Here is a 27,129-nt window from a genome sequence, read left to right as displayed (position 1 = left end):
TAGGTTTTTGAGGGCGATATGCTTCAATTATAGGAGCAGATTTATTATGGTAAATACTGAAATCAGAAAGCAAGTGTAACTGTGTCATAGAGTGATTACATCCAGGCATTATTGCCAGCCAAGATTGATAAATATGCCCAATAAGTCCAATTGTTCTCAGTGTCAGCCCTTGTTGAGGGAATACTCATGGCAATGGTGATCATCGCTATTATAGCTATCATTAAATTACTCATTGTGACTGGTTGTCCCACTTTCCTCAGGTTTTCTTCCACCATCTGTGACAGCTTCTTGATCTGTCCCCAGGTAGGTGGCTGTGTTCAATGGGTGTTGCTTGTGACAGTTGGGGTCCTCTTCAGCATCAGTCTTGACATGGCTGCAACTGGGGGTCCTCGGGTTCCTCCCAGAATCTGTCCTTCAGCATCTGGCTTATGATAAGGCTTTAAATGTCTCGATGGCACCCAAATTGGCTGTTGATTCGGTCCTGGAGAAACACAAGCATAACCTCTACTCCAAGATATTATTTTACCTATTTTCCAACTTTTTGTTATTGCATCTCTCCACCAAACTACCTGTTCTGTTTCTGTCTTTGTAGCTTGATTTTGTAGATGCTGTTCAGTTGCTGATAGCATCTGGCCTTTAGGCAGGCTCAAAAAATTTAAAGTCAATAATGCTATGGGAGAGATTCATTCTTTCCTTTATGGCTTGTCCCTGAGAATTATACGGGATACCAGTATTGTGTTTAATATTCCATATAGAGAAAAATGTAGCTAGAGCCTGGGGCATTATCTGTTTTAATGCAAGCTGGAATGCCCATCACCACAAAACACTGCAAAAGGTGACATTTAACACAGGCAGAAGACTCTCCAGATTGGCATGTAGCCCAGACAAACTGAGAAAAGGTGTCTACACATACATGTACCTAAACTAGTCTCCCAAACGAGGGAACATGTGTGACATCCATTTGCCAAAGAGAATTAGTTTCTGATCCTCGAGGATTAACTCCACCTGTAAAAGATGAAGAATGCACCATTTGGCAAGTTGGACATCACTGAATAATAGCTTTAGCTTCTTTCCAGGTAATGCTGTATCTGCATTTGAGACCAGAAGCATTAACATGGGTTAAATTGTGAAAGTGTCTAGCATTAGATATTGCAGTAGCAACTAAGCAATCAACCATTTGATTCCCTGTTTCTACCAAACCTTTATATTTCTTTCCCTGAATAGTTATTTCACAGGTAGGACATTGATCAGTAATTTGATTCACCCAATAAACTGCTTTGCTTTGTTTATTTGTGCTTCCAAATCCTCCTGCTCATTTAATTTCACTTTTCCCCATTTTCACATATGGCACAATCAGGAGCTGTGCTATACACTCTCCTGGCTCTGCTTTCCAGGAAACAGAAGTCGATATGACAATTTGAATTTCCCCATTATAATCTGTATCATTGACTCCTGTTTGTACTTGGACTCCTTTTAAATTTAAACTAGATCTACCTAGAAGTAATCCTACCATCACCACTGGCAACATCTGGCTGGAGACAGCAACATTCTTTAACAGTCCCATTACAAAAGGAGAACCTGGTCCATATTGATAAATAGCTTGCTTAAATTTTTTGAGTAATTTAAAAGGAACAGGCTGAAATACAGGTATAGTATTTCCCTGTTGATCTGGGGGGTGTATTCCAACAGGTAACTGCCAAGCCTCTATATCACCCTCTCATCTAGCTTGCTGAATTCCTGCCTGAATAGAACTGAGCGGTCACTCGAGGCACTGCTCGAACAGTCACTGGGGCCACTACTTTTCACCCAATGTCCTCTGGAAAATAAAGATCTAGAGGGTCAGGCCACTCCTTTTCTTCAAAATAATGAGGGGATGCAGAAGGATAGGGATGAACCTCTTCCTCCTTTGCCGCTTTGGCTTTAGCTGGCAAAAAACCCTGCTCTGTCACTTCTTCTGTTACTTTATTATGCTTTCCTTCCTCCCCATCCTTAGTGTGAAAAGGTTCCAAGGTGGAACAAACCAGAGTCCACACTTGTCCCATTATTACCCTGATGCTTCCGAGCTCCCCTTCTTACTCACCATGGGGACTGCTTAAGCATACTCCGGTGTCCTCCGGCTTAGTTTCACATTCCCCAATCATTGCTCTGGTGACCCTTCGACCCAGGTTCGAGCCCCACATATAGGCACTACTTGCTGAGACCAGCTTGTTCGTGGAGACCCTAATCTAGTAGTGCTAGAGGAATTAAAGACACACACACAGAAATATAGAGTGTGGAGTGAGAAATCAGGTGACTCACAGCCTTCAGAGCTGAGAACCCCGAACACAGTTTGACCCACATATTTATTGACAGCAAGCCCGTGATAAGCATTATTTCTATAGATTATAGATTAACTAAAAGTATTCTTTATGGGAAACAAAGGGATGGGCCGAAACAGAGGGATGGACTTTGGGTAGTTATCCGCAGCAGGAACATGTCCTTAAGGCACAGATTGCTCATGCTATTGTCTGTGGTTTAGGAATGCCTTTAAGAAGTTTTCCACCCTGGGTGGGCCAGGTGTTCCTTGCCCTCATTCCTAAAAAACCACAGCCTTCACTGTAGGCATCATGGCCATCACAAACATGTCACAGTGCTACAGAGATTTTGTTTGTGACCAGTTTTAGGGCCAGTTTATGGCCAGATTTCAGGCCTGTTCCCAACAATATGGAACCCAAAAAGAGCCTGCATAGCCAAATCAAGACTAAGCAAAAAGAACAAATCTGGAGGCATCACATTACCCAACATCAAACTACACTACAAGGCTATATTTACCAAAAGAGCATGATATGATACTGGAATAGAAACGGGCATGTAAACCTATAGAAGAGAATAGAGAATAGAAAATTAAAGTCAAATCCTTACAACCAACTCATCTTTGACAAAGCAAACAAAAACATAAAGAGGGAAAAGACACCCTATTCAGCAAATGGTGCTGGGATAATTGGCAAGCCACATGTAGAAGAATGAAACTGGATGCTCATCTCTCGCCTTATACATAAATCACTCAAGATTGGTCAAAGACTTAAATCTAAGACCTTAAACCATAAAAATTATAGAAGGTAACATTGGAAAAACTCTTCTAGACATTGGCTTAGGCAAAGACTTCATGACCCAAAACTCAAAAGCAAATGCAACAAAAACAAAGATAAATAGATTGAACTTAACTAAACTAAAAAGCTTCTGCACAACAAAAGAAATAGTCAGCAGAGTAGACAACCCACAGAGTGGAAGAAAATCTTTCTAAACTATGCATCCAACAAAGGACTAATATCCAATATATAAAAGGAACTCAAAGAAATCAGCAATAAAAAAAATTAGCATCAAAAAGTGGGCTAAGGACATGAATAGAGAATTATCAAAAGATGATATACAAATGGCCAACAAGCATATGAAAGCATGCTGAACATTATTAATTATCAGGGAAATGCAAATCAAAACCACAATGCAATACCAGCTTACTCCTGCAAGAATGGCCACAGTTTTAAAAAAATAGATGTTGGTGTGGATGTTGTAAAAGGGAACATTTTGACACTGCTGGTGGAAGTGCAAACTATATGTATATGTACATAACTATATATATAGTTTAGCCACTGTGGAAATCAGGTTGGAAATTTTTCATAGAACTTAAAACAGAATTACCATTTGACCCAGTAATACCATTATTGGGTATATATCCAAAAGAAAACAAGTCATTCTACCAAAAAGTCACATGGACTTATATATTCATTGCAGTGCTTTTCACAATAGCAAAGATGTAGAAGTAACCTAGGTGCCCATCAACTCTGGATTGGACAAAAAAAATGTGGTACATATACACCATGAAATACTATGCAGTCATAAAAAGAATGAAATCATGTCCTTTGCAGCAACATGCATGCAGCTGGAGGTAATCATCCTAAGTAAATTACCACAGAAATGGAACACTCAATACCACATTTACTCACTTATAAGTGGGGGCTAAACAATAGGTACTTTTGGACATAAAAATGGCAACAATAGACACTGGGGACTACTAGAGGAGGGAGAGGCAAGAGTTGAAAAACTAGCTATTGGATAACATGCTCAGTACGTGGGTGATGGGCTCAATCATATCCCAAACCTCAGCATCATGCAATATATCCAGATAACAAACCTACACCTGTTCCTCCACTGAATCTAAAATAAAAGTTAAAATTATTTTTTAAAAATAAGTAAAAATAAAAAATACCATTCCTCCTTCACTCATAATCTAGTAGAAGAGACATGCCTATGAATAACTAAACTAAAAGGTAGCATAATAGATGTGTGTGTGTGAAGCATCAGGGCTTTGTTAGCAACAGCTGGGATATTCAACCCCAACTACCCACTGGAAGACACTGTATCCTGCCTACCCAAGGGCTAGGGGCAACAGCCTTGATTAATCACACCCAGAGACCTGCTGAATTTGCTACAACATTTGAGTGCAAACAGTGGATTAGTTTACCCTAATGCCATATATATGTGGTGCTAGAGCCTACAGAGCCTTTTGAAATGTGATGTCCCATCCTCACCATTGCCTCACCAATGTACAATTATAGCAAAGTATCATAGTGACAGGTTGCAAACTCATTATACTTTTGCTAAACAGTTCTTTCTCATGATTTGAAGAGGATTCAATCTGAGTTTTGCAAAACATAGCTATTAATGTAACAAACACTGTTTGGCTTGTGTATGGGTTCCCTTTAAAGAAAACCAAATACAATGTTAGCGTAGGTACAGCAGTGAGTAACTTTTCTACTTCAACTTGGGTCTTACTGAGAAACCAATGACTCTTCCAAAAAATAATTTATTTGTTGATGTTTTTATTAAGTAATTTTTTTCTATAATTTGCAATTATCAATAAAGAAGAAAACCGGTATGATTACACAGTGTAATTGGTAGAAAGGTCACAAAATCTGTATGTCACAAAGGAAATGGTGAAAATGCGATTTCAGGCAAAATTGAAATAATTTTACAGTTCCAAAACATCAACATGTTCTAAAAGAATGACCATAAAAATGAAAGATAGACTGAATTATGTATTCAGTAAAAAATCTTTAAATACATTAACTTTCAATCGTTGTATACTCATCATTTTATTACTTTTCAGTTCTAGAAAAATTTGAACTATTTATACCATTCTCTACAACCAAGATATTACATTATACTTTATCATGTGCATAAGTATGTGATGTTCAATCCAAAATCAAAATTCTGCCACCTTTAACAACAATTAAAATATAATAACTTGATCAAAAAGTACTACAGTTTCAAGGTTTTCTATTCTATTTAACTTTAAAGTTTGTGACTCTCAGGCAGTTTAAAAGATAAAGCCAATAGACATGTAGATACACTTCAGCTAAGTAGAAAGATCCTGTAACTATTTTTGTACATCTGCTGACTATAATGTATGTATACATATCAATGTGCAGTACAAATTTGTAAACATGAACATTTGAAACTTTGAAAGGAAATTATACTAGTCTTTTTCCTCTCAGTGTTTTATTGAAACAGCATGTCAAAATTTGGCCAGCACCACACATGTAAATAGTTTTAATACTGAATATGTTTCCAGTGTTCTGTATATCTATTTGTTCTGTTTTATGTTGTCAACCAACCCATGTTTATTTGCACAGTTTTAATGCAAATTATCATTTAATTGCAGGCCAAACTTAAGAAGATTAAATGTATACCAAGGCATTTATATCAAAGCAACTGCCTAAGCTATGTATTTGGTTTGTTTTAAACTGCTCCAATAAACATGTTAGATTCTAGTGAAATCAACTGGTAAACTGTTGCTTTATAACACAATATTATGGTTATTTTGGCTAATTAAAAATTTTTCAGCACAAATGCAACATATCTCTAAATCCGAGTAAAAATATTATACTTTCGCCCTGTCAATTCAATTCACAAAGTACAGTACATGCAGTTGGACATTTCTAAGTGTGCTTAAATCTGCCTTTCCCCAGAAGTATCTAATAGTATAAGTATGTAATGACTAGGTGTTCTTTGTAGCATCTCTTATTGGGGAGGGGAGGGAGAAAAAGCAGCACACTGTAAATTATTTAATAACAAAACAAAAGTAAAACACCACTGATTCTATGTGTGTATGTGTGTGAGTATACACACGCATGTTACAGTGTGACATATGGAATTTATCAAACTGCATATTCAGATAAGGAAAAGATTTGTTACTGAGATTTAGTAAAGAGATAATGACCACATACTACCCTACTGTATACACATAATTTGATTATCTTAAAGCATCTAAATTTCATCATTAGCATGTTTGTAGACCTTTGTAAAATATATTTTTTTACTTTATTTTTTGTAAAATATATTTTAAATACTTATACAAAACATCTGTTTCAGTCATGTTCTTGTTCAGCATTATACCAGCAATACTTAAATATACATATTACCTGGTTTAAGTGAGCCATGGCTTCCCCCCAGGGTGCATAATAAAAAATGATTAGGAGAATAAAAGGGAAGTCTTCCATAATGGAATGGTTCACTGAATTATCACTTGATGATTTAACTGTTCATCTCTTTTCATCCTACAGACATGCTTCAACCTCACAAAAGAATGAAGTCATGTCCATTCCCAGAGTATATGTAGAATCTATGTTTAATAGCAGTGAAATACCATGAATATCTATCTTCATAGATTGAGGAAAATAAAACTCCTCATTTTCAAGCACAATGAATAGGAGCAATGACATTATGTGAGTTTGGAGGCTCTAAAATTATGTAGTTATATATGATACTTCAAAATGTAATTTCCAGAGGGCTTAACCCCTCTGTATGGTGAAAAGAAATAATGGCATTAGAGTTTGATGTCTAAATTACATCACCTAAAGCTATATATTGGTCTTTAAAGTACAATGAATAGAGAATTTATCTACTTAGATATGTGTTTTGTAACCAGGCTCATACTTTAAGTCCTTATTTCAGCTGACTGATTGTTCCATAAAATAATACCTTCCTGACCAGAGAATCTGACTACAGGTCTGAGCTTGACTGGGGACTGTGAAAGGGTAAAGTACCATTCATTTATTTTCTGACTCAACGTACAAATTTTATAGTTAATGAAATGCTTTCTTTCCCTATATTTATTTGTGGTAAGTCATATAACCAGGTCAGGTTAAGAATCAGATTTTACAAATTTAGTGAGCTGAATTAAGGAGGAATATAAAAAGAAGTGGTTCCCATATATATATGGTCAAATCAGATGGAAATAGAGGTTTTAATTGTTAGATATTGGGGTCTATTAAGTATCATTTGGTCACTTTTATAGGCTATTACACACTTAGTCCAACAAAAGTGGCTTTGGATTTTTGTAGATTTCTAAAGCAAGTCTAACGTTAAGTTGATGCAGGTGAAAATGATAGAATTACGTATCATTTTGTTTTTCATTTCATAACCATAGCATCAATTTACCCAGTTACTCGAGTTTTGCACCATCCATTGAGGAGTAAGAATTTATTAAACAGAAAATAGTTGAAGACACTAAATATTTACTGTGCATGCATTAGAGCTGTTAGAAGATTTCTGCAAATGAGTCACTTGCTCAGAAGCAGGGGATTGCTTACTGAATCTCTTCAGGTTTCTTCCAAGTCTAATTATCTGTGAAGGTTTTTCCTTGTTTACTTCTTCAATTAAAAGTTCAAAATGACAATTTATGAATATTATTTAATGTAACAACATAAATGTTTCCTTCTTGTATTTAAACGTTTGCCCCTTTATGTTAATCACCATTACCAATGTAATCACATATTACTAGTTTATATGAGTAACATATAGTCATATTATCTGACACATACAGCATTGGGTATATGTATTCTGGAGAAGCTCCAAAATTAATCCCTTCTTTTAAATAGTCACTAAAAAGTAACCCAGATATTTCTTTGATTTTTCAGTTAAATACTTTTTCTTGCCAATTACTGAGGTTCTGCCATGTAGACCTCCGAATGTTTCATTTATAATCTGATATAAGGGTTTCTGCTTAAAAAGTAACAATCCATTTTACTAATTAAAGTCAGCCTTTAGCTTTCCTGTTTGGGAGTAGTCAAAAATAAAATGTCTTTTCTTATTTTAATTTCTGGTTTAATAAACCTGGGTGGTATACATTTTATTCCTTAAAGACTTTTGCAACAGTATCTAATTACATTAGATCGCAAATAATACTTCATCTTGACTAGAATACTTAATTTGAATGCAATCATGTGGCATCCTATCCCTACTCCCAGGAGTGAATGGCACATAGTTTTAATACATATATAGGAAGGCACATTTATAAGGCATATTTGGGATGAAATAATCATTTTAAGCAAAATAATTGATATGCTCTTCTTTATATGTGTTGGAAAAATCAGAAAAATCAGTTAGCAGTTTGCTTAGTTTGTCAAAAGTCAAGTAATTCCATTGTGATATTAAAGGGCTTGGCTTAATAAAATGTCTAGAGTTACTAGCATAAACTCAGTATCTGATTCATCTTAAAGATATGCTGGCTATGTATAGGTTATGCCTCATAATTATTTTCAGAAATTTAGGGCCTGGTGAAAGGAATCTTTTCAACTTCATAAACTCAAATATTATTCCACTTTTGTTTAGCTTAATTCACTATGATTGACATACAAGAGTGGAGTTAAATCATACCAGAATAATGATATTTTCATATTTATGGATTCAAATATATTTTCCCTCTTATAATCATAATGTCTTTATCTTCTTAGATAACTATAATAATATGTTTTTCTAATATTGTGTAAAATACCAGATGTGTTAAAGGAATATGTGAACAAGTTTTATCTAGGATTTATCCAAAAATAAAAGAAAATAAAAGCAAATTTATTAGAGTGTTTTACTTTTCATTTGATCTTTGTGTTCCTTCTAGATCAAATGGTCTTTAGGCTACAAAGATAAATAAAATATAATACTTGAAAGTTTGTGTCCTTATTTGTATCTTAAATTGAGATTAGCAGTTTCTTCAACAGCAAAGTATAAAGGCATAAGGCAAACAAATAATTAAATTTTTTTCTACAACTACTACATAATGACACTAAAGCCAATCTTCATTGTTAAAACTGAAATTGCTTCACTGCTTGCATGAGTTACATCCATCTTCTTTTTGTCATTGTCAATGTGTAAAATGCAGTTATCATGGTGAACTAGCTTCACTATAATTGAAAATCCCATCGCTTAGCATCAATTTTCAGTGGTGGAGTATCATCAAATAATATTTATTGCATAGCTCATTTTGAAGCTCAAGGCCACTGTAATCAGAGATTCCTATACGTTGCACTTGACATTATAAACAGCTCTTCGTGAATATTGATAAGGCACTTTAAATCTTTAAATGCATAACAAAGAAATACTTATTGTAATGATGCTTTTCAAGACCAATAACTGTTGAAATTTCTTTGGCTACAAATAAAGAAAATATTTGTTTTCATGTAATTGTTCTAGAAATGCTATTGTTTTACTAAAGGTAATGGTTAATTGCTGGATACCAATGAATATGATTACATTTGCCTTCTCTAAAAGAAACTTGACTGTCGTCATTCACTTTAAGATGGTTGGAACCATTTATCAGTCTAGACGGCATAGAGAAATTGTATCTATAAAAGCCATAGGAAGGATGAAAGGAGCAACTAAGTGCTTCTTGGGTGATGGAGTTTGGCAGCAAAATATTTCCAGGTGCCTGTAATCCATACAACATTTGACTGGTAGAATCAGGTGCTTGTAGATACTGATCACCGGAGTCTTCAGATGAACCACTTTTTGAATTGGTGACCCCCAGGGAAGATAACATAGGCACTTCCATCATGAGTGGGGCTAAAGACTGAGAACTGTTGCTGCTTGCTAGTCTTTCAGGAGCCGGTAAAACAAGAGGTTGCTGTTGCCAAAAATTAGTTGGACAAATCTTGCAGCAAAGAGGCAGGTTGACATTGTGCAGGTATGCCTCTGGACAGGGCATTCCAAGGGAACTTGTAGGTAAATGAAACATAGGTGAAAAGCAAGGTGGAGAAAGTAAGTTCAAAGGAGAGGGGGCCCCTCCACTAGAGGTCACTGGTGATGAGCCACTGCTTCCACCTGTGAATGACAATTCAGTCAATGAATAATGAATTTGACATTTGATGTTCCTGCTATATTAGTAATCATACCCATCACTATCCCTGCTTCATCCTTAGATTAACTTTCCTTGTGAGTTCACAGTTCTTTTAGCTTCTTTGAGACAGGACCTGCTCATTCCTCTGACCAAAGTTCAATGTAGTATCTATACCAGGTATCCCTAATGCCTGGGCTACCCACTGGAACAGGTCTGTGGCCTGTTATGAATCTGGCTGGACAGCAGGAGATGATCAGCAGGCCAGTGAGCATTACCTTACTGCCTGAGCTCTGCCTCCTGTCAGATCAGTGGCAGCATTAGATTCTCATAGGAGTGCACACTCTATTGTGAACTGTGCATGTGAGGGATCTAGGTTGAGTGCTCTTTAATGATAATGTAATGCCTGATGATCTGAGGTGGAACAGTTTCATTCTGAAACCATCGCCTCCCAACTCCCACTGTTCGTGGAAAAATTGTCTTGGCCCCTGGTACCAAAAAGATTGGGGACCACTGATCTATACTACTACCACTATTACTTTTAGCACTACTACTATGTATCATGTATAAAGCATTCATTTGCTCAAATATTGTGCTAGGCACTTGAATCACATTTGTCCAAAGAATTACAAAGAAATCCAATTATGACTCGGAGTCAATTATATCTTACCAACACAAACTAGTTTTATTATTTTAAAAATTAAAATATTTACATAATAAATAACTTTTAGTAATCTTAAAAAATTACTAAAATAAGTACTTAAGATGAACAAATTGATTGGTTGTTTTGGATTATGTAGATTTAATTTATAGATAGAATGCATAGATTTCATGTACACTGATTTTTTAAATTCTTCTGACCAAAGGTATACTGATTTTAAAAATTCCTCTGACCAAAGTTATAATGATTTAAAAAATTCCTCTGACCACTGATTTAAAAATCAGTGTACATGAAAATAGTCTTGTATAAATGAAAGCAATATATTTAAAAGCCTTAGCTTTTTTTCTAATACAAAACAATGAATGGGGCAATTTCCATACTGCATTGTATCTTAAGAGTTGGAAACAATTTTGCAAGTTAAGAAACATAAAGATGAATGTAAGTATTCATATCAATGATGTTTGGTGATCTTTTATGTTTGCCTAGCTCTACTAAAACTAGGGATAATTACAAGGTCCAGGAAACTCTAAACCTTATTTTTGTAAATGTCTGAATTCAAACAATTGGTTATTGGCTGGATTTGACCAAGTTGTTTCTTTTTTTAGTGTTGCTGTTTTCTTAACTATTTTTGTGTATGTAGACATATCCTAAACCTTCATCAACAAGATTGCAAATATATTTTATAATAAAGCATTTAAAAGTTATTTAAGAAACTAGTAACTCATTTGCAATTTGAGAGCATTTTGGATATCTTAAATAATTAAGAAAACTGTGTACTTTAACATTTCATGATCATCTTTAACTTTTTCTTTATTAATGCGCATTTGTTTTGACTTGGATATTTTAAAAGTATGCTTCCTAGATGCTACTGGTTAAATAGACACTGTAAAATAAGTGTTTATATATTTTTCATGCGATTCCCTAAACCATATCGAGACAATCATCCAGTGAAATATTTCACCAAATGATTAGACTTCACTTCTTCCCTTTTCAGTTAGTCGTTATGGCATCATGTAAAACTCAACCTAACTATAACGTTGATTTTGCTTGGTAGTTGTAACCTTGAATTAATGGTCAAAGTCAAGCAACTCCGATGGAGTAAAGATAAAGGGATAAAAAAAATCCATGTCATTTTCAAGTAAAAATTATTCTGTTTATTATTAACTATCAGAGCAAATTAAGGTATTCTTCCACCAGAAAGTCTGCATTATTTAATTGTTATTACTTTGTCATGTAATGTACCATCTGAGAATAAATATCTTGCAAATATTTTTAAATGCTTGTGGCAATTAAATTGTGAAGACTTAGTATTATTTTTAACATTTACTTTCCCCATGGACAAAAAAGAGGAAAATTAGAGCTAAGTGATGAATTTAATGAAAGTTATTTTAACGTGTACTGAAAGGTCCTCATAAAAGATAAACTATTCATTTCAATAGTAACATATCTGCAAATCAGGCTACAAATGCACCACAGGCATATCCTAAAGAACGTGAGATAGTGAGAGGCTGAAGAATCCAGATGAAATCTGAAAATCACAGGGTGTAAGATAACTTACTAACATATCTCAATAAGTCCACAATTACCACATTTCTATTCTCTTCCTTTATGCCAGCTTCTCTCCCTTTATGCCTCTTACCTCAACATTCAGGCAGAGGTACACCCACTTACCTGTAAGTACACATTTTCTTGCATGTACATATCCCTTTGTATAGTATTTGGTACAAGTGTTCTGGATGTTGTTATTTAATTAATATGTAAAAATAAAACAAATGTTCCAAGTTTTCTTACTTTGTGTGTCTGCGCCAAACGTTTTAAAATCGAGAGTGAAAGAAGGCCTCCATGGGTAGGTCTCTAAAAGCCCATCCAATACACCCCTAAAAAAGAGAGTCAACTTTCAGCATCCCCAGAATGCAATTTCTGAACATAATGATTTTGAGTTATTTGGCTGTGTCTTTTAGATGTAACTATTTTAAATATTTCTCTTTTATACAGCTAGACTTCTGAATAAAATTCAGTTAAACCTAGAATTCTAAAATAAGCAAGATCTTAATACTGAGTAGCAAAGGAGTGGGAGGAAGTAATGTTTTAGACACAAAACATCTGGGTTCCTTTTCTACCACCTACTAATTACAAAATTTAGAGCGTTTGAGTCTCTGAGCCAGTTTTCTTATCCTTAAAACTTGTGGGGGGCCGGGCGTGGTGGCTCACGCCTGTAATCCCAGCTACTTGGGAGGCTGAGGCAAGTGAATCACTTGAACCCTGGAGGTGGAGGTTGCAGTGAGCCAAGATCGCGCCATTGCACTCCAGCCTGGACAGCAGAGTAAGACTCCATCTCAGAAAAAAAAATAAAAATAAAAATAAAAACTTGTGAAAATAGCTAGCTACATCAATATTAGATGTCATTGCTATGCTGCTTACCTGTTTCTTCCAGTATCTCTAAATCCTTTAGCAAAAGGATTTCTTTCTATTTTTAGTTTCGTAATCTATGGATTCAATAGAGAGAGAAAGATAATATCATTGCTTTCAGTGAGAACACAGTCACCGTTGCTTATAGTGGTTACAACCACCAGAAAAGATGTTGCAACATGTAATATGACAATTTAAATAAATGTAACCATATTGCAAGTCATATTTAGAATGGTTAGCTCCTATTTATAAATCATTACTTTTATAAATTACATTCTGGAGTTGCCTTCTCACATAAGATTTACACAATTCATTATCAAACTTGCATGGATGACAATTCAATAAAACTATGATTTTTATTTAGAATTGTGGAAAATGCAACTGATTGCAGTTAGCCTCTATCCCAAGGTCCCTCTGGAGCCATTTCCATTTGCCTGAGACATGACCAGCTTTACCTGTTGGTTTTGGTAAGCCGTTACTGTGGTGAACTCAGTTTCTTTAAAGGAGAATGTTTTAACCCCTTCAGTGGGCAAGGACTGAAGCTGGGACAAGTCAACACTGCTGTCTTGCTCTATCACGTGCACTCGGGGTTTGTACTTATGCATGGATTGCAGAATAATCTGGAGGAGAAATGACCAATGCTGTTAGAAAAACTGGCTTCCAGTCCCCAACCCTAGTTCTCTCTCCTGACCACCTCCACCACGTGCACACTAAAAGGCAATGATGAGGCTTAGGTAACTATTTTGTTATGCCATTTGGCCTCCAACAGAGGCACTCTGAGGGATGCGCTCCGAGCTAAAAACATTTCCAGAGAAAGGCACCTCAGGGGCACCTGTCAGCAGTGATTCCATTTCCAGATTGAGGCCTTTTCCTGCTTCAAACATTGGCGACCATCTGGTGTGGAAGTGGCACTGCGATCTGCTAGCCTGCTACAGGTTCTCATGGCAGTAACTGATGGGCTTGGACATGGTGGGTAACCTTCTGGCATACCCTACCTCCTAATCTTGGGAGCTTCCGTCTTTCCTTTTGTAGCCGGCACAGTGCCAGACTGGGGAGGGCAGAAGCAGGGATGCACCTAGTTACAATGTGCAAGATCAATAGTACCTATGAGGGTTGGTTGTTGGGGAGGTTTCCAGGCTGCAGTCTGACATTCCCCCACTTGTATCCTTCCACCACACCATACAATACACTGGGTGCCCATCCAACTGCGTGGACTATAGGAAGGCAATCAGAGATCACAGTGATTGCCCAGGAGGCTATGGTGCCTGAGAACTCCCTGAATGGTTCCCTCCTACTCTCCCAGACCAGGCATTCTGGCTTAAACAGGTCTCTTTCTGTCCTCAAACTCCCTATATTCGCCATCCCCAGTTGCCAGCACTCTCAGATGCCAAACAAACGTTTCAGGAGCCCTAGGTTGGCTACTTTACTTACAGGTTCAGGGCTTGGACAGTTCCTAAAAAACACAACATGTACATCTGCAAAAAGCTTCCTTGGCCTCTCCAGGGTGGCCAGTGGGCAGGAGCGTTGGCACCTCCCTACTCAGGGTAAAGGATTTTGCTCACGTACATGGCCTTTGTCATCCATCTCATTGTTGGTGAGTTTCATGCGATCAAAGCTGATGATCTGCCGCATCCAGGTCTCTCCTGAGCAGGGTGAGTCCGGGTGAACATACAATCTCGGAATGATGCACAGATGATCCGTATTCCCGGCTACCATCCACTGTGAGCTGTGATACACATACCTGAAAAAACACATGCTGTGGCACTAGGTGCAGCAGGCCAAAGCTGGGAGCTGTTGTGTTCTGTTCCTGAGGATTTTGCTCCAGATTAGCCCAGTGATCTCAAGGGCAAGTAAGCAGAAGATTCAACTTAATTTCTAACAAGCATTCAGGGGCAAAAAAAATAAACTGTAAATAAGCATATGTCATCAAAATGCAATGAAGTGCAGGGCAAGTAAAATGTCATGAGATTTCTAAGTCTGGTTTGTATTTTCTCACAGAAACCACCACAGAAATTGATCTAACCCATTTTATCTCACAGAGACAACAGAAAAATCCACTAGCTTTGGGTGTGAAGAGTCTGGGAAGAAGTGGAGGGCTGACAAGTATTTCTGTCTAGCCTACTGTCACCTGTCCTCGTGGAAGCCCTTTTGCCAATAAGGCTTCACATCAAGAAAACTCTTAGGAACACAGTCCTGCACAGCCTCTGGCCGATTTTCACACTATTTCCAATCTCAACTTCCCAGTTTTGCGCCTATTCCCATGCCAGCTGCAACTTGAGAAGCAAACAGCTTTTTCTGCTGTTTTCATACTGCAGCCCCAGCAGTCCTCTGAGCTGAGCCTTCTCCTTGCTTTCAAAGCTAGCTCTGGTTTTGAGGTGGGCTGTCTCCTTGGAGGACCAGGGACCCGCCTCTGTGTCAAATGCTCACAGCCCTAGTGTAAACAGCTGTCACCTCCCCACCCCTCCAACCGTGAACTAGACCCCAAGCCCCTGAGTCAAAGTGTTGGCAAGCTGGTGTGTCTGGGATGTATCCCACAAGGGCTTTTTGGCTTTAGAACAATTGGGCCACTTTCAGCCTGCTGTAGGTTGAGGACTTAAATAAAGGGAAAATGATACTTGTACTCTCTAAGACCCAGACATTGCTTCAGGGGAAAGATTAAAGATGGACCAAAAGACAGGCCTAGACACAGGAACTGCTTGACTGACCTTGAGCGGCAAATTGATCATCCTTCTGGGCTCCTGCTGCCAAAGCAGCACAGCTCAGAGCCCAGTGTGTCCCCAGAAACCCAGGCTCCCATGGAGCCTGGGGATTTCTCCCACAATTCCTTCAATCCCCTTCCCTTCTGGCCACCAGAGCCCACACCCTCTGCAGTTTACACAACCAAGGCCAGAGCAGTGGGTAGGGAGAAGCTTGGGGTACATTTGAAGCTCTGATTAGTGCCCTAAATTCACTGCATTCCAAGAGGGGATGGGGGCAGAAGAGAGGAAGAAGCCTTCTCTTCTTTCACTGGGAAACCCAGTTTGAAAAAGAAAATTCAACTCCCAAAGCCCACAGGAGAGCAATCGCTCACCACCACTCCCCATGCTAGCGTTTTCAAAGTTGCGCTGTTAGGTTGCAGGTCTGAAGGTTCAAATCCCTGGCCCTAGCCTGGGCATGGAGTACCATCCTATGGGGCCCATTACCTATAGCGTTTGGAATCCACTGGCACCACATCGATGGCCACATAGTACTGCTTCCCTGGATCCAACCCTTTCACTTTGACCCGAACAGAGGGGAACATCCGCCTGTAAGAAAGAAAATAAGGACTGACCCAAGAGCTTTTAGAAATGTTTGGAAGAGGGAGTGGCTCTGGACAAATGCTGACTCCAGTAAAAAGTGAAGGGATTCACAATACCCTTCCCATTTCAAAATAGCAAGGAATAGCATTTGCAAATGAGAAAAGATGGTTGGTTGTATACTTGACTGAACAAGTATGGAATTTCTAAGTGGAGCAGAATATTATTATCACAAGGCTTTGTTCATGTCCCTCCCCAACCATAATAAAAAGCTATAGAAGAGAAAGTATGAGAGAAAAAGCTGTGTCCCAACCTCCTTTTCAAGGGTACTTCCTGTGAAGCAGATTTGTGGAAGGCTGAAATTTGTAAGACTCACAAAATAACCAGCTGCAGTGAAGTGGCTGTCCCATGCCAAAAGGTGGCTATGGGAATGGCTCACCTCAAAATAACCTGGGCCAGGTCTGGCGGGCGCGAGGAACTGTGACATGGAATATTGTCCATGGTTATCTTAGAGGCCTTAACTGAGAGGTCTGGCCACAGTCTAAGACCAAAGTCTGATTTCTGTCTTATACTACACAGGCAGGAGACGGGGAAGTGAGTTATTGGAGTCATAGTGTACAGGAAAGGAAGAATGAGCCACTTACATGGGGCCAGGTAAGTCTGAGCCCTATCAATTGAGGGGCTATGGCTTTCTACTGTATGTCAGGGAGTTGGGGAAAAGGAACAGAGGAGTACCAGAGCATGAAACTGGAGACCTCCTCATCTTACCAGAGCGGTAAATTAAGTGCCTAATGTGTGCGACCCGTGTGAACAGCTTGGGCAGAACCGAACCTGCCCGCTTTAGTAATGATCATCTCAGTCCCGATGTCATGGAATCTCTTCCACAGTTCAGATCCTTGAAGCTCCATTTGAATATCTTTCTCTTCCAGACTTTCAGAGCTGTTGCCATCGCCGCTGTCGCTGCCGCAGCCAGAGGAAGCAGTTGTTGAGGACTCTGTCTTAGGTTGTTTTTCTGCTGGACACAGAAACGCGCTCAGGGTTTAAGACAGCGTCACAGTTCACATGCCCACTTCTCGCTGGTGCCTATCTTGGAGCAGACAGGCCTTGTACCTTCCCTAGGAACTTTGGCGACAGATTCCCCAAGCTCCGCATAACACCCTCTGCGTCCGCTTAATGGAGAAAGAGGGGCCGTGAAAGGTGCAGCCCCGCTACCACCCCCCACCCGCCCGCCTTTTTTTTTTTTTTTTTCGTCAGATTTGCCAATCCTCACTCTCTTGGAGACGTTGGTAACCGAGACTGGATGCCCTCGGGATTTGGGAACTCGCCCTGCTTCCCATCCCGGGATACAACAGCCACCCGCTGGCTCTGAGAGCTTCCCGCGAAGGTAGGAGGAGGATGTAGGAGAGACTCACTTCACAATCATGTAGGGACCCTCCCCTTTACCGCAAAGAAACTGCTGTATTCCGGGAAGGATTCGGAGGCGCTGAAACTTCCCCTTCACCAGCTGGTCGAGGTGTCCCGCGGCTCCTAATGTGGCTCTGGCTGCGTCGGGACGCGAGCCAGGCGGAGAGATGCGGAACCAGTAAGCTCAGGCAACCGGCTCAGGGCAATGGGAGTACTTACCAAGCGGCTCGCTCTTCCCTGCAGCGCTGCTCCTTCTCTCCTCCTCTTCCTCTCCGCCCTTTTTCTCCTGCAGCTCAGGCTGCTCCTCCTGTATTGGGTCCTGGAATTTTCTTTTGCTGGGTCTCCCCACCAAGGCTTCCACGGAGAAGGCACGCGCCCGAGAGCTCAGAGCCATCCCTGGAGGGGGTGAAGGGATTCTTTGCAGCAAAGTTTCAACCTGAACTGGGTTAGGGAGGGAGGGGGAGACACAGGCGGAGGGCACAGAGGGTAAAGGAAGGAGGGAAAGCAGGAAAAACAAAAAACCAAACCCAAAACCCCAAACCCAAATCTGAAAAACAATTTCTGGATCTGTATTCAAATAAATCAATTTTGTGTGTATGTGTATGTGTGTGTGTGTGTGTGTGTGTGTAATTTTTATATATACATATATAGTTTTTGTTTGAATAGACGAAAGAAAAGGAGAGGAAGATCAAACTAGTATATATGTCCTTCAAAGTCTAGTCTCCCTTCCTCCCAGTGGACATGTGCAGACCATTAGTCCTCAAATCCCCGATTCCAGGACCTGGCAGAGCACAGAAATTGGCAAGTGCCCGCCTTTTAGGGAGCAGACCTGCCGCCAATGGCGGCTCAGGTTGCTGGGATTGGGAGTTACTGTTGCATCCAGTGAATACCCAGCCGGTCACTGCCTCCACTGTTTGTTTTGGAAACTATTGGAAGCATAAAAAACACAGTGAGTGACACTTCATAGTCTAACAGGGAGGGGGGTTTAGGGGCTTGTTGGAAAAAAAGCTATAGATAGGGAGGTAGAGAGAGGAGAAAAGGGAGACACAGGTTACGATTTTATATTAAATTATAAAACTCAAAGACATGCGAAATAATTGCCCACGAGGGGCCACTTTAAGCAGATCCAGAGAGATGTATCAGGGTCTTTTGCTCTCCAGTGAAGGCACTGGGAAACAGAAAGGAGCACAAGCTTTTGGGGCCAGTTGGCTCTGCAGGTGGAGTCTCAAACTAGGTGAGCAGCAGTTGTGCCAGTTTATCCTCTCTCTTCTGGTAGTGAAGTGAGGATAGGCAGGAGTCTTCCAGTTGCCACTGTCAAGCATCAGAGAAAACTTGGATCTTCAAGCCCTGCCTCTGCTAGAGCCCAATATTCCTATACATAGCCTTTGTTTTTTTCTCACAGGACTTAATCAGCAAACATAGTCTAAAAACTCCAGGGCCACCAGCAGGGCAACAAAAGGGCCTTTGCTCCCAAGAATGTGCATAACTCAAAATGTTTGGATTAAGTGATTGATTCCAGTGTCTCCTGGAATATATTCTTGGGCTGGATTTTACTTTTCCTTAAACTGAATATACAAGTTTCTTTTTCTTTTTTTTTGGGGGGGGGGGGAAGAGACTTGTCTATGACGTCCGAAGAACACGTTTATGTGTGCAGATATGAGATGTCTGCCTGTGTGCAGATGACTTGGTCACATACTTTTCATCGGAAATAAGAAATCAAGTGCCCCTGGATTCTTTTGCAGGTTGCATCTTAACTAATGGCATTTGCATTTTTCCAGAAAAATTATATTATTCACCTCTGACACATTGGTAAAAAGGGCATGTAAAGCCGATCCAAGTTCATTTAAAATAAGATGCAACTTGAAATAACTTATAATATATGCCAATACTGGAATCTGGGAGTAAAAGACCTGTGTGTCCTTTTAATTTCAGCTACTTAGGTACAAATGTGCCCTGCCACTGTGATGGCAGTGGTAGTGGTGGTGGCAGGGGGATATTCAGCCATAGGGAGGAGATCTTCAGGCAACTGGGTATGACTTTAAACACTCCAAAAATCTCAGTATGGCCAAGGGTTAGTTACAGCTTGGATGCCGCTGAAGGGTTTGGCTCAATCATTAGTTATCCACTGCTCACCATGCAGAACTGAGAAAGACACTGTTCCTATCCTAGACAGGCAAAGTGAACCTCACAGGGCAAGGCCACTTTCCTATAGGGAACTTGGGCTGGAAAACAGCCACATCTGCATGTGATCTTTGCCACATCTCTTAAGAGCATTTGTTTCTTTTTGCACCCATTAAAGTGGGGGGAGAGTGTTCATTTCCTCTTACTCAGAAGATATATCTATCTATTATCTATCTATGTATCTATCTATCAATCTGTCTGTCTATCTATCTATCTATCTATCTATCTATCTATCTATATTTTATTTATTGCATGCTCTTAGCTAAAATACACAACTCAAAAACAGAAAAGTCGAGTTTATTTGTTAATTTTGGAGTGCAATTTACCATGTAATATTTGTGTTAGTATCTCCTAATACACGCATTTTCTTGCCTTTAACGTTAGCTCACTTTATTGTTAAAAGGCAGGACATTACCTTGTATAGAAAGGGACAACTTTGCTTGGTATCTTTTTTTAAATAGATTTTTGTAAAAATAAGGCAAAAGATGTTTGTTGCAATGTCTGTGCTAGTATTTTAGACTACCTAACATATGATGTGATATTTTGAAATCGAGAAAATAGCATATCTTGGGTGTAAGTTTCTTTCTCAGAAGAAACTTCTTTCTTAATATTTATTACATGCATGTAATTTAGTCATCCAGAATTTTTTATTTTTTAATCTGAACTTTTTCCATTCCCATTTCTGTATATATCTGTTGACATCACTGGGAGATATGTAGCTAAGCTCTCCCTTGTATGTACTAGACTAAAGTATAGTTAGTTCCTGTTAACTCATATCTGAGGGGGAAAATATTGCATTATCTCATAACTAACTTTGCAATCTGGTCAGCTGCTGAAGCACTGGGTTGTCAGGTATTGGGGGCCTGAGGCGCATATACTAATGCCAGCAATTCATTCTCCACACCTGGAAGTATCTTTGGGGCAACTCTATATTTCATCCATGAACACCCATAAACCTTTATAAGAGACTCTTCAACAATGGAGGGGCAGCAAAGCATGTGGAGATTTCTGAGACCCACAGGGGCCCACAATAGAAAGCAGAATATGTTTTTTAAGTTTGATAATAGGAAAATCCTTACAGTAAAATGTTGGTTTTGAATTGTCCACTCCCCGTGATTAAGATATTTTGGCATAGTTCCAAGCTTGTAGAACATGAATCTGAAATAAGCTACTCATGGCCTTTTTTTTTTTTTTTTGCCATTATTTGGGAAAGACCTCCTTTGAATGAACACTCTAATGAACACTCTAATGAAAGCAGAGTCAGGAAATGTAATCAGCTTCCCCGCAACATCATTTGAGTACCTGAATTCAACTTTGCCTGCGCTAGCTAAGTTACATGAAGAAAAAAATTATCTTTGTTTGCTTAAGTGAGCTTCAGCTGGGTTTCCATTACTTGTAGACAAAAGAATCTTGACAAATACACTCATCTTGATAAAAATTTGGAAGATCACCTTCTTTTTCTTGTTTTCTTTCTTCCTTTCCTCTTCTTTCTCCTTTGTCAATACTACTGGTTATGAGAATAGGAAAATTATATGCTATTGACTAAATTTTACTTTCTACATGAATTCTTCAGGCTATGATAATAAATAGGAATAAGGCTCAAGCAGTACACCATATAAGAAGACAGACTTTGGATTCAGACTGACCTGATTCAAATTCTGACTCTACTTTCTATCTGAATGACCTTACACAAGTCTTTTTTTTTTTTTTTTTTTTTTTTTTTGCATTCAGTTCTTTGTTTTAACCATTTAAAGCTATTATTTCTAACACTTTTATCATACAGTATGTTTCTGTAAGTGTGTGTATATATCTGAGGGTTTAGTAAAAAAAGAAAAAAACATGCAAACCGCTTAGGACAAAGCCTGGAACATAATAAGCACTCACAGATGTTTTCAAAATTAAAGAGATGATGGGAGTTAATTTCAAGAATGTGCTAATCTTTCTATCAACTATACAGCTATGAATTCTTTGAGGCAAAACACTCGAAGAGGAAAACTTTGGGATCAACATTGGAACCACTAACTTTTGGTTAAATCCTAAAGCAGATTCAAAAGGTTGAAAGTCTTTAGGGAAGCCAACATTCTTAAAGAAATTCAAATACTATTTTAATAAATAAAATTAGTCAATTAAACCAGAAGATTGCATTTGAATTTCAAAAATCCATAGGAAACATGTCTTCTAGAATACATGACCTGTTTTTATCAATTTTATCCTTGGAAATATATCTTTGGTATTTGTCAATGCAATGCAAGTGTATTTTCTTGTATGATTAGATAAAATATGTTAATGACAAGACCCTAACTCATAGGTGTGTTCTTACTTCAGGAAATTGAGGGACGTGGCCTATTCAATATTGAAGTAATTCTCACACTGAATCCCTCAACTTCTGGTTGGCTTAATTCAATATAATCTCTCAAGAAGACTGTGCTTTTATTCATCTAGTCATTGAGTCATGCGCGTCAAACTTTGTTACTCTTGCTCCTCGGTAGAGTAGGGGAAGAAAAAGTAGAGATACAAATTCTTATCTGTGTTCACTGTGTTCTTCTCATGGGGAGGACTGGAAGCGAAATGCTTATGCTTGCAAAAACTTTAGCTACCGGAAAATGTATTCTGTTGAATTTAATCGTGTGTTCATATTGCTATCAAATGGTGAAGGCCTTCCTATGATAATAATTACAACATTAGGCTTCAGTTCATTGTATTTCTCATTCTAACAGAAGTATATCGAAAGCATACAACTACATTTTCTTATTTCTTCACTGGATTAATAACTTAAGGTCGATAGAATTTTTAAAAATTTCCTAGGAAATTTGTCACCAGAATTATGGGGACAGTTTTGTAGTTGGCTAATTTTGAGCAGGATAAATGAATAAATGAAAAAGATAAAACCTTTTTGAAAGTCCAAATGTTAACTACCCTATAGTGATTCTAGTAATTGCCAGAAGAGGCATTGTATGGTCACCTTTCAGCTGCCTTTGACTTCCTGAAGCAGTGAAAATAATAAATAATTGTAAATACATCCTTTCTCTTTTAGTCCTCAAACACTCTCCATTAAAACATTGAACTTAAGGCCAGGTATATGGGTTCACACTTGTAATCCCAGTGCTTTGGGAGGCTGAGGGAAAAGGATAGCTTGAGTCCAGGAGTTTGAGACCATCCTGAGCAACATAGAAGATCCTGTCTCTACAAAGCATAACAAACAAAATTAAAGAAACACACACACACACACAACAACAACACCAAACTAGAGTCAAACCCAGTCCTTTTCTATGTTACCTCTCCTCTCTGGTGCTCCATTGGAACTTGCACAGTCATATATTAACTGAAGGCTCAATCAGGATTGCTGGACATCATATTTTTTCATGGGTTGAGTTTGTGGTATGTGAATTTTAGGTTAGGTCATTTTAACTTGGGTATACTTGGGTATTATGTCTTATACATTTCTTTTACTTACTCCACCCCCATGTTTCCTCTTTCCTGTTTCCTTTTCTCTCTCTTTTTTTTTTTTTCATGCTGCCTTTTTTTTTTTTTTTTTTTTGAGACAGAGACAGAGTCTCACTCTGTTGCCCAGGCTGGAGTGCAATGGCATGATCTCGGCTCACTGCAACCTCTGCCTCCCGGGTTCAGGTGATTCTGCTGCCTCAGCCTCCTAAGTAGCTGGGATTACAGGCACATGTCACCACGCCCGACTAATTTTCATATTTTTAGTAGAGACAGGGTTTCACCATGTTGGCCAGGCTGGTCTTGAACTCCTGACCTAGGGTGATCCTCCTGCCTTGACCTTCCAAAGTGCTGGGATTACAGACTTGAACTGCTGCTGGCCTCATGCTGCCTTTTTAAAAATGAGGATGAGAGTCAGAGTTACCTCCAAATATGCTATGTGCATCAGCCCCAAAGAAAGTGGGCTAGGATTTGAAAAATGACTGCAGGTGCCAGTGTGATATTTTAAAATAGATAATTCAGACATGTAGCAAAATATCACTGGCTCAGATCACTTGAACGAGGATATGCCAAGTTTATTGCATCAATGAAGTTTTGAAAAGAAAAATACTGTTTATGAAGAATGATTTTATCTTCCTAAAACCAGAAAAATGCTTGCTTTACACCCTCTTCCCCTACACACGCTTTCTCACCATGCAGTCCTCAGATCAGTGAGTCATTATCTGGCTCTGCCTAATTTGGGCAGCCATGAGCCCAACAGAAGCAGATCCTTCTGTTAAGAAATAAATCATCCTGAACTCCATTGGGCCCACCAAATCTCATGCTAATCTTTTCACTATTTAATTACTCCTGGTTATTTACAATGTATTTTCCTCTTCTTACCTTGGCACCCTACCCCATCATTCCTAGGGCATGTGAATAAGGTACTAAAGGCTTCTTTCCATATTCTCATAATTATCTGTATTTAATCAGGGCTTTTCGATGCCTAACAACCACAGATGTACTGACAGTCAGAAGTATTTGGTAGTAGGCTGAGGGATTTTCCCTAAGTCTATCAAAACACCAAATATAGGCAAACACTTATACTGCCTGTGCTTGAAGCCAATCTATGCCTTCTTTCATAAACTGTCTCCCTTCCCAGGGTCCCCACATTAACATTACTAGACAAAAAACTGCTCCTTCATGAAATAAATGTTTGTAGAGTTAGTAAATCCTGATCTATGCTCCAAGGGGCAAAAGCGAAGGCTTTAATAATTAAGAAATAAAGACAAATTTTAAAAAAATACAAAAGAGAAATCACAGAAGACAATAAGGTATCCATGGGGATAACTGAAGCAAAGCAACCATACCACCCTACAGCAAACTCCCTGACATGCCTTTCATAGCCAGGTGCTTTCTGTAGTCTGCCTTCTCTAGTTTGAAGGGGCATGTGTGTGTGGTATGCGTGCTTGTGTGTTTGTGTTACAATGCAGTATATGAACTCAAGCTCTGGTGAGGAAAATCAGGAATAAGTAAAATAAAACAATTTCTTTTGGCACACTTTGATGTTCCCTCTCTCACCCCAATGCCCATGCTTTGGGACTTCAGACCTCCTCCTGAAATCAAGTGAGTGCAAAGAGGATCCAATAATCCTTCTGCCTCTGTGATCTAGAGCTCCTTGGGGAAGAGCCTCGGTAGAAAGTACCACTGCTTAGAGCCCTTGGCTAGGGCCACTTTTCAGTGTTAGACACCTGCCACTCAGCTCAGTGGCTACCATGTTGGCTTCAGTCCTCACCTTCCAGGAGGCACTCTCATCCCTCCACCTTGCTCCCTAGCTCTCTAAACAAGATCTGTGAGCCCTAATGCATAGTATCCTGTGCCTGGGAACCTTCTGGCAACATTGCTACCTAGGAGAGGGACTATTGCTGGATTCTTTGGGTATTACAGCATAGTCTCAACCTACTGGACAAGTCTAGCCTTCATGAATTTTAAGGAGCACTAACATTCTACTTTCAGTCCCCCTAGAGGTAGTGATGGCAAGATCTCTGTCACAAAACCCCAGCTGATGAAAGATGAAACTGACAATTATCACTTGGACTTTCCTAATGTTAGGGACTTGGTTAGTGATAGTTAACAGGAGAGGCAGAGGCTGAGGAGAATCCCTGTGCCAATGTCCCCCTAAAACCTATAACACGGTCAGTAAGGCAGAGGTATTTACCTGGAAGGCAAGAAGCAGTGTGTTGCTGTGTCAAGAGGCCAGGCCAGCCCAGTGATTCTGAAGTCAAGTCTCAGTCAGAGCTCATTCACTCTGCATATGCCTGCAGCCGCTCTTCTCAAGAGCCCAGAGAAGAGTGGACTAGAGCCAGAGCACAAGAGAACGTGGTGTTCTGGCCCTCAGCTGTGGGAGAGGTACTTGCTACTTCCGGGGTTGGACTCCAGCAACTTCTCCCACAGAAGACATGCTTTTACTCAAGGTTGGCCATGAAGTCACAAAGACAGTCTGTGATTTCAGCTTTCAGAGCTTCAAGGCTGCAGGCACCACGCATCCTACCTCAGCCTCCCTGTTGTAACCATACCTGGTTGCATCCTGCTCTGAGCTACAGGATAATGCACTTGGAGAAAAATGCCTTTGAACCAGAAGTGGATTGACTTTACAAGTCTAGTCAGCTCATTTCCATGCCCAGCAGGAGCACTTGCAGTTGGAAAACGCTTTTCAATCCTCAATCAACAACAGCAGCTCAGAAGCTCCACCCAAGGGGCTCAGCTCTGGAGTCATCCACTAAGGGACCCATTCAGCCTCAGGCAGTGATTCCCAGGCAGTGTAGAGGCTCTCAGTGGCCAGGATCCCTCTCTCAGTCCACAAGCGCCACATAAACAAAACTTTACGCCTCTGAAAGGAAAGATCCAACACACACACACACACACACACACACAATTTAATGCACAGCGAATTCCAGAAATGCCTTGGCTGACACACTTTTCTGCAGCAAAATAGAACATGTTTGATTTTTACTTGGTTTATTTCTCCAGGGTAACTCAGAGAGAATCGAAAGGGGCTTAAGGCCCTAAGCCAGAAGACTTTACTAGCAATAAGTGATCCATAGGTCCTTGAAAAATCAATGCTTATTTTATCCTCTAGTGAAGAGGCTCTCAGAGAAGAGAAGACAGGTTCCAGATTAGTGTGGTTTAACTGCATGAATTCTATAGCTTTTAAATTTATTTTCTCCATTGCAGAGGGTACCATACCTTTCAAGTAATGCAGGAAATCCCAGCTAAACCCCTCATTGGGCTACCACACCACAGTGTCATGGATAACTAGGAAGGACCCAGGGAATTCCCCAAATAAAACCCCTGAAGCAGATAATGCCTGTTATAACCCTGCCTGAAAAACCAGAGGCCAAGGAGGACCACACATTTCTTATCAACATTGAATGCCAAATAGTGAGGGTGATATTTCTGATGGGTTTATAAATGCATTCCGGTGTTCCCGAGATTTCCAACTCACAGTCAACCACACCTAAACCCAAGGGATTATTTTTTATTTTATCTTATTTTATTTTATTTTATTTTACTATTTCATGTGAAAGTTTTAAATGTCTGAAGAGGACTACAGTCTCTCTAAAGTATTTTTC

General features: G+C 39.3%; 2 protein-coding genes across 2 annotated transcripts in view; one reads left to right on the top strand and one right to left on the bottom strand.

The window, feature by feature from the left end:
* Positions 1-27,129, top strand: part of ITM2A (integral membrane protein 2A) — a 900,602-nt gene that overhangs the window by 423,267 nt on the left and 450,206 nt on the right. The window lies entirely within an intron of this gene.
* On the bottom strand, positions 8,537-25,880 carry TBX22 (T-box transcription factor 22). Its single transcript, XM_050776362.1, has 9 exons — positions 25,716-25,880; positions 18,116-18,292; positions 17,324-17,504; positions 16,400-16,501; positions 14,784-14,958; positions 13,673-13,837; positions 13,230-13,294; positions 12,600-12,685; positions 8,537-10,134 (listed from the first exon to the last, which is right to left on the bottom strand). The coding sequence occupies exons 2-9, from the start codon at positions 18,288-18,290 to the stop codon at positions 9,524-9,526; spliced, it is 1,560 nt and encodes a 519-aa protein (XP_050632319.1). The 5' UTR covers positions 18,291-18,292; positions 25,716-25,880; the 3' UTR covers positions 8,537-9,523.

Source organism: Macaca thibetana, chromosome X, assembly GCF_024542745.1.
Source record: "Macaca thibetana thibetana isolate TM-01 chromosome X, ASM2454274v1, whole genome shotgun sequence".
In the NCBI taxonomy this organism is placed as follows: Eukaryota; Metazoa; Chordata; class Mammalia; order Primates; family Cercopithecidae; genus Macaca; species Macaca thibetana.
This window is presented reverse-complemented; position numbering and strand designations above follow the sequence as displayed.

Bases quoted from the DNA above. Each gene is read 5' to 3' on its own strand.
- TBX22 (XM_050776362.1), bottom strand. From the start codon at position 18,290: ATGGCTCTGAGCTCTCGGGCGCGTGCCTTCTCCGTGGAAGCCTTGGTG. The intron at 13,838-14,783 runs GTACGTGAGCAA...TTTCTCCTCCAG, and splicing joins AGATGGATGACAAAGGCCAT to ATTATTCTGCAATCCATGCA. The intron at 13,295-13,672 runs GTAAAGCTGGTC...TTGAATCCATAG, and splicing joins CGGCTTACCAAAACCAACAG to ATTACGAAACTAAAAATAGA.